At 38.3% G+C, this 13,258-nt stretch overlaps 1 protein-coding gene across 1 annotated transcript; it reads left to right on the forward strand.

Annotated features, from left to right (window-relative positions):
- The first annotated feature begins 1,975 nt into the window (after window positions 1-1,975).
- Window positions 1,976-11,832, forward strand: PTGR2 (prostaglandin reductase 2). Its single transcript, XM_009319198.1, has 9 exons — window positions 1,976-2,044; window positions 4,066-4,184; window positions 5,492-5,683; window positions 6,000-6,170; window positions 7,188-7,397; window positions 8,202-8,323; window positions 9,536-9,623; window positions 10,344-10,383; window positions 11,597-11,832. Exons 1-9 carry the CDS (start codon window positions 2,008-2,010, stop codon window positions 11,659-11,661), a joined length of 1,044 nt encoding a protein of 347 aa, XP_009317473.1. The 5' UTR covers window positions 1,976-2,007; the 3' UTR covers window positions 11,662-11,832.
- The last annotated feature ends 1,426 nt before the right edge of the window (window positions 11,833-13,258 follow it).

Raw genomic sequence — 13,258 nt, forward strand, 5'->3', positions numbered from 1 at the left:
CTGGGCACATCTGACAGTTTATAAAATACTAGTTGAATTAGCACAAATTCTCAGATGCTAAGAAATTGCTCTGGGGATGACAACTGTACCACTTGAATGTAATTTTGTTATGCAGATGTTATTAGCCAAGCTAGTGTAAAAGGATTCAGGTATTCAACAATTCAATATTCAAACATTTACACTCAAGGGCACTTAGGAATGACATGGAATATAAAGTGAAAATACGCAATTTGATGTTTTCATGCATTATAAAAACAGAAGAGGTCATTATGAGTATAGACCTGCCCACTTCAAAGTTTTGAAGAGGAATTTGGAATTTTGTTCTGAAAAATATTTTCTAAAAGAAGTACAAAGTGACGTGCCCGAGATCACACAGGAAGTCTATAGCACAGTATGATGCTGAACCCAAGGTCTGCCAAAACTTATCTTAGGCCATCCTTCCTGTTAGGGTTTTACATGAGTATATTTATTCTAGAGATTGTATTAGCTGTGTGGGTATAAAAATGGATTTTTATTTCTCTCTTTAACTGTTAACTCCTGTATTTTCAATGCTCATTTTTTGTTTTTAAACAGTAACTAGTAACTTCATCAAAATGTGGGGTTTTTTTTTCCTTTTGTTGTAGACTGATGTTCTACATTGTTCTGTCCAAAGAACTGTGCAAGTCACTTATTTTTCACTAATGTGATGCTGTGAAGACACATTTGAGATCCATTTCTTGTAGTTTTTCTTGTAGCACCCTTAGGTGTCGAAATACTGAAAAGAAACTAACTTGAATAATTTTCACCTAATAAGTAGCTTTTCAAGTGCAGACACAATCAAATGTTAAACCTCTATCTGGTTTATGAACAAGATATTTTTGGTTTGAATCAGTTGTGGCTTTTAGAGGAGAGGGAAAGGCCAGGGATACGCCCATTTTGTCCTGGTAACTTTTTTTTTTTTGTTATGTTTTTCAGCACTCCCAGCTGTAGTTCTTGATGGTCTGTGAGTGCTGTAATGTAAGCACCATAACAGTACAAACAGAAAGTTCTGTGTTTTGCAATGTTCAAAGAATAAAGATGTTGGATAAGTGGTGATGATGAAGCTCATTTGTTTAGCTTCACTCCAATTTGCTGTTCTTGTCAGCAAAATAAAGATTATGGCAAAGACATCAGCTATTATGTTTCATTCCTTAATGTCCTTGCTTCTTGTGGAGGTTGGTCATTTATGGCACTCAGCTGAGAATAGTAGTAAGAACATTTTTATTTTGTATTATCTCTGAAAGCATATGAGATCATGATTTTTCTCCTGTTAAATCAGGTTCATTCCCTGTTAATCACTTTGGCATCTCATGGTTGCAAGAACACAAATTTACAGTCCTCTTTTAAACTGTTGAAATTCAAGGAGAAATTTTTCAGTAAAACAGATCAAACAGTGATCTAATTCTTTCTCATCTCTGGGCCAGACCATTTCTTAGGAGAAAATGCACTGCTAATAGAAAGACTTGCTATTTCATGTGAAACATCTCACACAACAATCTCTTTTTATCATATACTGCTATTACTGGCATGCATGCATACCTTTTATTGAGTTGCACCTGACTTAGGCATGGAAAGCTGCGTCAGTGTCTTTTAGGTGGGAACAGAGTGTTCTCAGTCAGCACAGGAAAGCAAACCAAACACGTCTCCCTACAGCCTGGTAGAGGGTCGTCATGATCCTACAAGGAGCACGGTAAATTATAATTTTCAGTCTTTCCAGAAGGTGCTGCTGTGACATTGTATAAAATCATGGCTTTTACAAGGTAAACGGGGAAAGTCTTTATTCACACGTTTGTTTATTTTACATTTGAGGTTGTTTTATATGATTCTTGGGCATGGATGCTGACATTGGTGCGGCCCATATTTCATCCCTAGTTTCCAAATTACTAAGTACTTTGCCCCATGTTCTTTTTCAAGAAAATTTCTGTTTCAGTCCTTCAAACAATGTTTTCCTTTGTAGGAATCCAGTGCGAAATTGCTGCAAAAGCAGGGATGATTATACAGAGAGTAGTGCTGAATTCACGCCCCGGTAGGTATTCTCTCCAATAAAGGAGCAATGTGTTTGTTACGGTTGCCTAATGCTCCAAAATGGTGAGGGTAAGAAACAGACACTAACTTAAGATACTGACATTTATATATCTTAATATTGCATGCAGCAATAAATAAAGTTTATTGTGAAGTTTATTTATTTAGTCTATATATACAGGTTACTAAACTCTTGGGTGAGAAAAAAAAGGTTAATGCATAATATATGAGAAAACCCTAAGTGTAGGGACTCAAAGTGAAGAAAGATTAGCAAGCATTGCTTTTAGTTCTGACATTTGTTCTTTTTGCTCTTTAAGAGATGACTAAAATAAGGTATTTTGTTATTGTTCATTTTTGTTTCCTTTTAGTAAATATTGAATCTTTTCTGTCTCCCATGTCTCAAAGTGTTTGGTTTTTAAATTTACACTTTTGAGGATCTGTTTATTTCCTTGCTTACACACTTGCCTTGTTACGGATGTCAGCACAATTTTTTGAATAGTGACTTTATAAATTGTCTGTTGTAGAGGACCCACATGTGTGCATTAATTTTTTGGGGGTGTATTGTGTGCTGCTCAGTGCCAAAATAATCCTAAGAGGTAAGAACTATTGTGTGACCTGCAAATAAGTCTTTTCTAATGCAAATCAAATGTTACAGCAGTAGCCTGCTGTAGTCACCCAGTCACTTCAACTTAAAACATACATGGGTATCTGGCACTCTCCTTTTGGTGCCAATGGTTCCAGTGGTCAGTCTGATTGATCTGCTGCATGTGGTACCAACCTGAGGATGAAGCCTCCAGTTCTGGGCTCTTGGCATACATTTTATAGGTGTTTCTGGGAAGCTTTAATTTAAGGAGGTCTATCTGTAGCTGCGAAGGGATGCTCTTGCAGCGTATGCGTGCACAGTGGCAATGGTCTGTATTCCCCCAATCTCACTGAGTCAAAAGAGGCTGAAAGGTGAGAGTTTAAAACTTACCTGGTTAAAATGTATGGTCATTTGCTACTGGCAAAATAGTGCACGATGGTTTTGTTATGTGAGAGAAGTCCCAATGCACGTCTTTGTTTTGAAAGGTAGGGGCTTTTCAGTACATAGGGTATATAGAACCATTTTTTGAGAATGAGAGCAGCCCCCTTTTTTTTTTTTTTTAATTTGTCCTAATTATTCATTAAAATTATACATAGCAAACAGCATGGAAACTGCCAGTCAGTGCAAGTGCCTGGTACTGGCCCAGGTAAGCGATCAGCTTACCTTACTTCCAGACCAGCAGGTCTTCAGTTTGGATGGTGGCAGTGCACCTGTTGTCCCACAAGCGGGGTCCGGTACCCAGTGTGCAATAAGCCAATCGTACACACAGAGCCGAGACATTTATTTAGCTCATGTTTGCGCAAAGGTGGGTGCTAGGTGGTAATTCCACAAAGCTAGCACACCACACAAAAGAACTACAGCGTATTTATATTGTTACATGATTAGTAAAAGCCCACCTAAATTCATGCTCATTGGTTAGTTATGTTCAAATCAGCCTCGTTTGCTATGTAAATTAGCACACATCCTCCTTGCAGGTGGGGGGGGCACATCTTTCCAGTCTTGAATTGAGTTGGTGGTCGCGATCTCCCCGTCGCCTTTACCTTTCCCCTAGTTACCACAGTTTCTTGCTGACTTCTTGGTTTTTTGGCAATCATCTAGCCACCGATGCAGTCTGGGGCAGGATGTTCCCCTTTTATCAGTCTTCTAGTTCTTCTTCAAGGGCATAGTCGTCGTAAGGCGTGCATTGTTTATACAAGGTAATCAGGCTAGAAAAATGAAGACTACAGTCTAGGATAGGTATTAACCCAAACATATGGCTAAACACCCATTTAAATCGTAGTCTGTGATACAAAATCTGAAAGTTGGTCGGTAGTTTTATACCTCAATAAAGATACAGGCTAACTTATTTTAAACAGAACTACCTTAAAAAAAGACCTTCCCATACTGATTAAGGGAAGCTCTATATTGATTCCTTTATTTGTTTGATTTTAAAATAATTCTAGGTAAGAATGGAGTGCCAGTGGCTGAAAACTTCCGACTGGAACAAAGTACAATAGCAGATATGATCCAAGCAGGACAAGTGCGTGTTAGAACACTTTATCTCTCTGTGGACCCTTACATGGTAGGTGATGGACTGACAGCTAAGCCAGAATTTGTTTTTAAAATATCTTCGTCTCTGTACCTGTCATGATGTTTAACACCAAAGTTACCAATTATACGACAAATGTATCTCTAGCATAACTTAGTAATTATATTCATTCTGATGGAGTTACATTGGGAAGGAATTTGGCATTAATGTGCCTGTGATATATATAGGAATATGACTTTATAGGACCAGGAAGAGACTGTAAGCCCTGGTATACCATTACAGAATTGTTTGTATCAGCTTTTTCTGTACTTTGCCTTTTTTTATATACTTTTTTAAACTTTTTTTTTTCTGTGGAAGGAAGTACTTTTCAATTGAGGGGAGTGTGGGTAGAGGAGGAAGAATATTTCATGACGAAGCAAGAGAGGGACACGATCAGGCCAAACATTTCCAGACAAAACACGTAAATGATTCAAGTTAAATGTTATTTAGCTATTACCAGTTTTGTTTACAAATGAAAGTCAGATTTTCTCCTTAAGTGGGTGACGGCAGGACAAAAATGTGTCAATACTTTGTAAACGGTGGAAACAGAGGGAGGATTAGTGAATGAAGCCATAACCAGCACTTGCATCTAATTCTGCAAAACTGTAGAAATCCTGTAGTTGGGAGAGTTGTGGGTTGAAATAGAAGTGAAGGTAGGAGAACCAGACAGACCCAGTCTGCTAGTATGTAAGTTTGCTATAAAGAGAATTCTGATCATTTGTTCCCTGCACAGATGGAGATAGTAGAAAAGAAAGTCTTAATTTCAGAAAAGTAGGTTTAGCTTGGGAATTAAGGAAAAGTTTAAGAATCCTGAAGTACCAACTCAGGCTACAGGGGGAGATATAAAGGAAAGACTTCAGACTTCAAGATGTTTCATTAAACAGATCTCTGTCAGGGATGGTCTAAATATATTTGACTGTTCTTCAGTGCATAGGCATGGACTAAATGACTTGCGGGTGTTTTTTTCGAGCCTACATTTCTATTATTCACCCAGTTAAGGAATGGCATTTATAGGATTCTCATCAGATCCAAGCCGGTCGTCTTTGGTTGCACGGCTGACTTTGAGGCAGCGTCTATAGGAGGTGTTGGTTTTGGTAACACTGCTGGAGGAGATCAGAATGGTCCTTTTGTACTGAGCAAACAAGAGGGGAAAGAAGGATCTAAGAAATGATGATAAATATTTGGGGCTTATTGAGAGATTTTTGAGTATTTGAAGTTTTAAACATACCTCGTCCCCAACTTGAACTCATAAACGAACCATGTGTTCCACCAGAGCCTTTCATTAAAGCCTTGTCTTTCAGCGCTGCCGAATGAATGAGGATACAGGCTCAGATTACCTCCTGCCCTGGCAGCTGTCTGAAGTTGCTGACGGTGGGGGCATTGGGGTTGTGGAGGAGAGCAAGCACGATAACCTTGCTAAAGGAGACTTTGTAACATCCTTCAGCTGGCCCTGGCAGACAGTGGCCATTCTAGATGGAAGCTTGCTACAAAAGGTAATGCAAATGCAAGGACCAGATTGTCACTGTTCTCTTTTCCTAAACCTTTTTTTCTTTTTAAATAGTGGCTAACTTCTTATGAAGTGACTTTGTTTAAAAACTTTTTCTAAAACTGTGGAAATATAATCCTTGTTTCATTTTGTATAAACTTGTTATTAAGGTAGACCTAGTTTATAGCTAGCTTGTCCCTACCAGTTGTACCTTGCCTGGTAAATATCCTAAGTTAGCCTTCCATCCTCAGACAATCAAATAGGAAACAGCAAAACCTCACCTTAAAAAGAAATGAACGCCACCGCATGTTTCTGTTTTGTAGCTTGTTCCACAACTTGTCAGTGGACGCCTTTCCTACTTTCTTGGTGCAGCTGGCATCACAGGGCTGACGGCCCTGTTAGGTATAAAGGAGAAAGGACACGTGACTGTGGGTGCAAATCAGACAATGGTGGTGAGCGGAGCAGCCGGTGCCTGCGGCTCTTTGGCCGGCCAGGTAGGTAGGCAGGCTTAAGACATACAAGCTTACTCTGTTACCAAGTTTAGCTTCTGAAACATGCTGGTTAGTAAATGTACAGATAAAATAATTGTAAACGTGAGCACGTATAACTCCATGGGAAAGGCCAGTTTCACAGATTTGGCTCACGCTCTGACTGAGAAAGATTTTAGGTGTGAAACTTAAGTTTCATGAAACTCGGATAGGAGAAAACGGCCCAAGGTGATTACTTGTCACTAGCATAAATAAAGTAGATGGTATAAATACATGTACTTACTATATATTTATATAATAGTCTGCCATTTGAACACAGTCTTTGAGTTGACCGGTGACTTTCATTTTTTTCTATATTAGAAAATAGTCAGTAAAGAAATGTAGTAAACCCTTCTTTGTGTTGTGTTCCATGACATCCTTTGTGTTTTGAGATTTACAGCCCTTTTATCCTCCTCAGCTTTGCAGAACATGTTGCGGTGTGTTTGTGTGTGTGTGTGTGTGCATATCTACAAATGTATATACGCACACACACAATAGATATTAAGCAAGCTTAAGACTTACTGATAAAGAGGAGCTATGAAGAAACAATGCATAAGCAAATCTATGAAGAATGTATTTAAATCAATTATTGTCCAATCTTTTTGGCCTTTTATTAGCTATGTTACGGTACTTGGCAGATGGTGATTTTATACTGCATTTGGCTCTCCGGTACTGCCAGTTGTTGGTGACTCCACAGACTAAACCTCCTGCAGTCAGTGAGTTTGGAAAGATGGCAGATTTCGGTTGTACCTGCCCCTCCTCTCTGTGTGAGGAGGGAATGACAAGAGGCGATTGTGTCACATTAGATGGGAGTGTGCGCTGAACTTTGCTGCTTGGGGTTTAGTGGGATGGGGGGGATAACTGTAACACCCCCTCAGGCCCCCTTCCTCCCACTGGTGCCTTTATGCAGATGAATGATCTAACTTCTCTTTATTGTTTGGGGTTTTTTTTGTTTTGTGTTTTTTTTTAACTCTGCTTCTGCAGATTGGCCGTCTCGAGGGCTGCTCTAGAGTGGTGGGGATCGCTGGCACAGATGAAAAGTGCTCCATTTTGGTCCAAGAAATGGGGTTTGATGCTGCTATCAATTACAAGAAGGGGAATGTGGCAGAGCAGCTACGTGAACTCTGCCCAGGTGGTGTGGATATTTACTTCGATAATGTTGGTGGAGACATCAGTGATACAGTTATAAGTCAGGTGATTATACCAGCTGTCCGGTTTATTCTAGTCATTCTCCAATGCCTGCATGCCCAGCTTTGAATTAATTCATACCGGAGACCAGCCTACAATACAGCAGAGCAGGCTTTCCACTTCATTGATCTAATCCAGGTGCTGATCCTGGTCCTGAGGAGAAATCAGATATTTGAAATCGGTGTCTGTCATTTCGACTAGCCTGGCAGTATAGTAATAGAAACACAATTTTTGCTTCTGGTCTATCACTCCTTTGGCCAGGAGACTTGGTAATATTCTAAAAACCTTGTCTGTCAGTGTAGTAATCTTGTGTTTCGTCAGCTTTGGTTTTCTGGCTTCACAAAAGACCAGCTCTGCTGGGCTTCCATAAAGACTCTTGACCAGCCCTCTTCATTGTTAATGTGAAACTACTCTGTCTCATGGCAGGGAGGCTTTGGTGGCAATGCCATCTTCGGGAGCTCTAAATCACAGCTGTATCCAACTTCTTTGTCCTATTACCCCTCTCCTCCTGACAAAAAGAGCACACAGTAAGATAATAATTTCTTATATTCCTTGTATTTAAGGCCTTTTTAAATTGCACATAGGCTGTATAGCATTTATTTTTCCACTATTGCCCTGCATTTTTCTATTTGAATGTTGTCATAGGTTGAATGGGACTGCCTGCAATTCTCCCACTCTTTTCTAGGAAATATGGCTCTAAATAAGGGTACCCATGTGAAAATTTTGCAATATAATCTATTGCATCTCTGGAAAATTTAGTTTCTGAGACCAAGGAATGTAATTTTTCTCACTTTGTGCTGTCCCAAACAGATGAATCAGAACAGCCATATCATCCTGTGCGGACAGATTTCTCAGTATAACAAAGATGTGCCTTATCCTCCTCCGCTGCCTCCCGACATAGAAAAAATACAGAAAGAGAGGAACATCACAAGGTACATTTCTCCTCCAGAACTTGTGACCAGGTTCCAGATAGATTGTGTACATGATATTGTGACTCTGATGTTCAGAAGGTGGTCTGTAGATCCGCAGTAGGCACGTGTATTCAGAACAGAACTTTGCCATACAAAAAAGGAAACTATAATCACAACGTCAGTAGATCCCTTTTCTTACATTTGTCTGTATCAGCATAAAAAATGGGAAAGGATGTTGTTACATGTTAACATAGATGTCTGTTGTTACGCTTTGTTTGTGGTTGCTTGATCCAGTCCTGGAGTCTCTGACAGATTGTTTAGTACGAGGGAAGGTGTTGCTGTGGTTCTGTTCTCAGATGTTTTGCAGAGTGCCTTCTCTGCCAGTGTAGTAGTTCAGGCAGAGAGAAAATCAAATATTTTTAAAGTAAGGATGCAGCTGATGCAGTGACTGTATTGAAATTACATTTTTAGTATTTGGGGTTTTATTAGATAATGGGACTGTAGGTGTGACAGGTATATACAGGTAAAACGATTTTTGTCATGACTCTGGGAATTGCTGAATCTCCTGTCAGGATTCAGGTGGAGCTAAGTTTTAGGAGGTTTTTTCATTCATTGCATTGCAGAAAGTTGGGGAGACTTTTGATTTCTGTGCAAATTGACATCTTCTAATTAAAATTCTTTTCTTGTCCCTGTTACTGTTGTCCGCACTCTTAAAAAATGGATAAAAATACTAAAATACAGCATGTGTAGTAGAAGGCAGTGGAGAATTTAGTCAGTACATTGCTACAAGTAATTAACTGTTTTTGATGATCGTTTCAGTTTCTCTTGACAGCAGGATATGCAAAATTTTGGGGAGCCTGAAAGTTAGTTTATACTCGCCATCTAGTTGCAGGTCCATTAATTATTCTCCCTACCACAAAAAAAAGGTAAAAAAGAATAGGAATTCACTCGCATTTTACGGATGTTTGCTTATTCTGGCAATACGACTTGATTTTTATTACTCTTCTCTCTGATACTTGAACAGAATTACCTGTCTAAGACCAATGTTACTGTCAAGCTCCCACTGCAGGGAGCTGTCTCAACAAGCTGGCAAAGCTCTGAGCTGTGTCTCACTGTAATTAGTACTCATAATCCTTCCGTTTCAATAATGCTGTTTCCTGAAAAGATTTGTAAAGGTTTCAAAATATGCTTACCAACCTTTCTTAAATCAAGGCTCATTCTTTTCTTTCACAGGGAAAGATTCTTAGTGTTGAACTATATGGACAAACAAGAAGCTAGTATATTACAACTCTGTCAGTGGATCCAAGAGGGTAAACTGAAGGTAGGAACTTTTAGTTCTAATCTACGGCCTCTGATACTACCTCCTCAGATCATGGTCTGACTACAAGAAGTCCGATTTGTTTGCCGTTGGTTCTCTTACCATGCCTCAGCATTGAACAGATTTTATGAATGTTTAAGTATACTTGAAAACTTATTAGGTAGCACTGTTTTAGTAGATACCTGCTGAGGATGATGTGACTGTAGTATGACAGACTTTTCTAATTACATGCTGCTGATGTCTGTATTTCTTTCAGTATAGAGTGCAAGTGATTTTTACTTAAGGGATCAGTCCTTCAAAAATACTTACTTTTGAATTCCTGATTAGTTAGTGTCCTGAATGCTTTTGGGGATTTTGCCTGAAATTTTGTTTCAAGCTTATTATTTTGTGATGGGTAGATGCTTTATCCATCCCTTCCCTGTGAGGTCTGTCTAAATTAGTTTTTGATTCTTCAGGTGATTTGCTCCTGGGAAAATCCTGAGACGTGAAATTTTGGCAGGGGCAGGGATGTTCCAGTTCTGATTGAAGCATTAAATTGCCTACAGGTTTATCAGAAAGTATTCCTTCCTCTCTTGATGAAAGAATCTGGCCCAAACAGAGCTTTGTCCATTGTAGCAAGAGAATCCTTTAGATCTGGTAGTTTCTGTGGCAGTTTTATGGCATGTTTCTAGGAAAAGTTAATCTTGTTTGAAGAAACCTAAAAGGACTTGTTTGCATTGACAGGTCAGAGAGACCATGGTAGAAGGCTTAGCAAACATTGGTGGTAAGATTTTTAAACCATTTTCTAAGAAAAATAATCTGATTAAATACAACGACAGTAGAGGTTAATGACCTCCTTTTTTTCATTTGCCAATTCAGATTTTTGTATTTTATCTAAAACATGATTTCTATGTTATAATAAAAAAATATTTTTTCACAAGGTATTAAAAAGTTCTGTGAGAATATTATTTTATGTTAGAAAAACCCTATTGAATATAAATTTTGAGGGTTTTTTTTTGTTTGTTTTACTACTGGGGGGGGATGAATTGTTAAACTGTTACCTTAGCAGCTGATGGTAGCCACCCTGATCTTACAGAGTTACTGGCCATTTCTTAGAACTTGTGTGTAAGAAAATGGTATTTTGGAAACCTTGAACTTATGCTTTAAAAAAACCAATCTCTAACAGTGCTTGTTATTGGATTTGCTAACGAAAAATAAATTGAAAAGTACACACAAGAAAGGGGAAAGCATATTAGAGACTGCTAAACAAAGTAAAAAATAATTTCTTTTAAAGGAACAAAATAGCCTGTAGCTTGTTCAAAAAATCTGTAACAAGAAAATACAAAAATGAAGGGGGCCTTGTGACTCCAGCGAGACAAAGCTAGAGAGCCAGGTGATTCCAGGTATGCTGTAAGAATGCTTCCCTTTCAAGTAAAAGGGAAGAGTATGATTTAGTCCATTTAGTCTTTAGTCCCACAAGATTGGAAACCAGTAGAATTAAGCGATAGCCAAATCTTACAGATTTAAATTTATTCTAGTCATTGCTACTTACTGGTATACATATGTATTTTGAAGGAATTTGTTCAAATACAGCAGTCATATTTCATACTTTGTTTACTCAAAGATTTATTCTTTTGCACCAGTTTCTGACATTTATTGCACTACATAGAGTATTTATAAACCTTTTCCTTTCACAAAGGCTTGTGAAACCCACAGCATTTGTGGGCTCTCCAGTCACACCTTGTCTTTCTGTTTGGTATTTGTATGGCATATCACAAAAGCAGCAAACGTAATTGTTAAAACAGTTGCTTACAAATGAGTTTTTTTAATTATTACACAAAACTGCCCTTACCGGTTTATTACAGACTAGCTTTTTTTTCCCCTTCTTAATTTGGGGAGCTGTTTAATACATTTGCTTCTACCATTTTTTTGTCTTTTTTGAAAGTTACTTGGCACATTTTGCTTGGCACTAACCTGTTTCATTATTTCTCTTGAAGCCGCTTTCCAGTCCATGATGAATGGAGGCAATATTGGAAAACAGATCGTCTCAGTTTCTAAGTAGAAGTTATTGCTTCGGGCAAAATAATTGGATTCTATCTCTAATAGTGAGCAAGTTTTTAATTCTACTGATTTCCATTTTCTTAAATAAACCATTAAGTTGTTCTGTATGTACTGAAAGCAGAGATTCTGGGATGTTAAGGCAGAACCTGTGCTAATAAACTAAATAGAACTGGAAACCCGAATGCAATCATTTATACTAGAAATGAGTAGTATATTCTTTGACATGATTTTGACAGTTGCCAGCTAGCACACTTGCAAATATTTCATGGTATGGTTTGGAAGTTAGAACATTCTGGGAACCATTTCCAATAAGCAATTTATATGCAGCCACCTAGTTTTGGTCGTTAGAAGAATTTACTAGTGTAGATGTGCACCATTCTCATGCTAGTTTGTCTCTGTGCCCAGGAACTTCTCTAGGAATTTTTAATTTACTAGTGTAAGTTTAACGTGATGGTCCAATCAGTCTGGCTAATCATTGTAGAATGTAACTGTTCTCATTTTTACAGATAATTGCAATGAAAAATTCCATTTCTGGAATTCAAGGTCTAATAACAAAGGTATTTCCATTTTGCCATCTGGAACAAATTTCCACTGATCTGTCTTGTGCATTTCTCTGTATTGTATCATTATATCCCCTATTTTCAGAGCACTTGAAACCTAATTAATTTACAATTCTATCTGCATGCAACCTGAGACTTTCATCAGAGATAGGTTCAGGTGTAGGGTGAGCCTCCTGCTTAACTGTTCATTTATTTTCTCTTCTCAGTCTTTGCATTCCAGACTTAAGTGAAGTTTTCTTTTTAGAATTCCTTTTCTAAAATCTACTGTATCTTATTTTTATGATAATCTCCCCGATTTCACTAGTTTTTCCGGTTTTTACACCTCTCCAGGGTGACAGACAGGGGACCTAAAAACATGCTGCCTGATGACAGAAGGTAATGTTGCAGACAATTGACCTTCTGTTCCCTCAGTAACTTATCTTGCCTCAGAATTTTTGGTCTAACAATGCTCTTTTAGCATTTCAATGGGGAAACTTGAAAAAATGAGTCACATTTCCAAGTTTGACTAGCATAACCCCAAGCCAAATGAGACTGATGAGATTAAGTATGTGTCTTCAAAGCAAGGAACAGAAAAGGGAACAGATAATTATCTAAAAGACATTAGAATTCCACTACTATGTACATTGAGAGACATTAACACATATATATTTAGAGAATAGGATTGTTCATGACACATTCTGATTTACAGGGGATTGGTTTTGGTTTTAATTTGTTTGCATTTAAGAGAAGGGCTTCCAAACAGCAGGGCCAGCTGAGCTGCCCAGAGAATGGATTATCTAGATCTGCGTGAGTCACTACCTAGGCTCAAACTAAATGGAATCCAAGGGCTAGGAAAGAAACACTATGCAAGAAATTTGGCGTTATAAATCATTTTGCATGCTGTGGAAAGTAAGGCAACGGGTATCAAAATTGCCTAATATGGTTGTGACTAATAGGAAAAACAGTCCTTTCATTTCCTAGTGCTGAAGCTAGCCCTGAAAGAAGGAAGCGTGCAGTGACGGATGCCATAAACTTTGAGGAAGAGAAAGACACCTGCAG

This window comes from Pygoscelis adeliae, unplaced genomic scaffold (genome assembly GCF_000699105.1).
Source record: "Pygoscelis adeliae isolate BGI_AS28 unplaced genomic scaffold, ASM69910v1 Scaffold22, whole genome shotgun sequence".
In the NCBI taxonomy this organism is placed as follows: Eukaryota; Metazoa; Chordata; class Aves; order Sphenisciformes; family Spheniscidae; genus Pygoscelis; species Pygoscelis adeliae.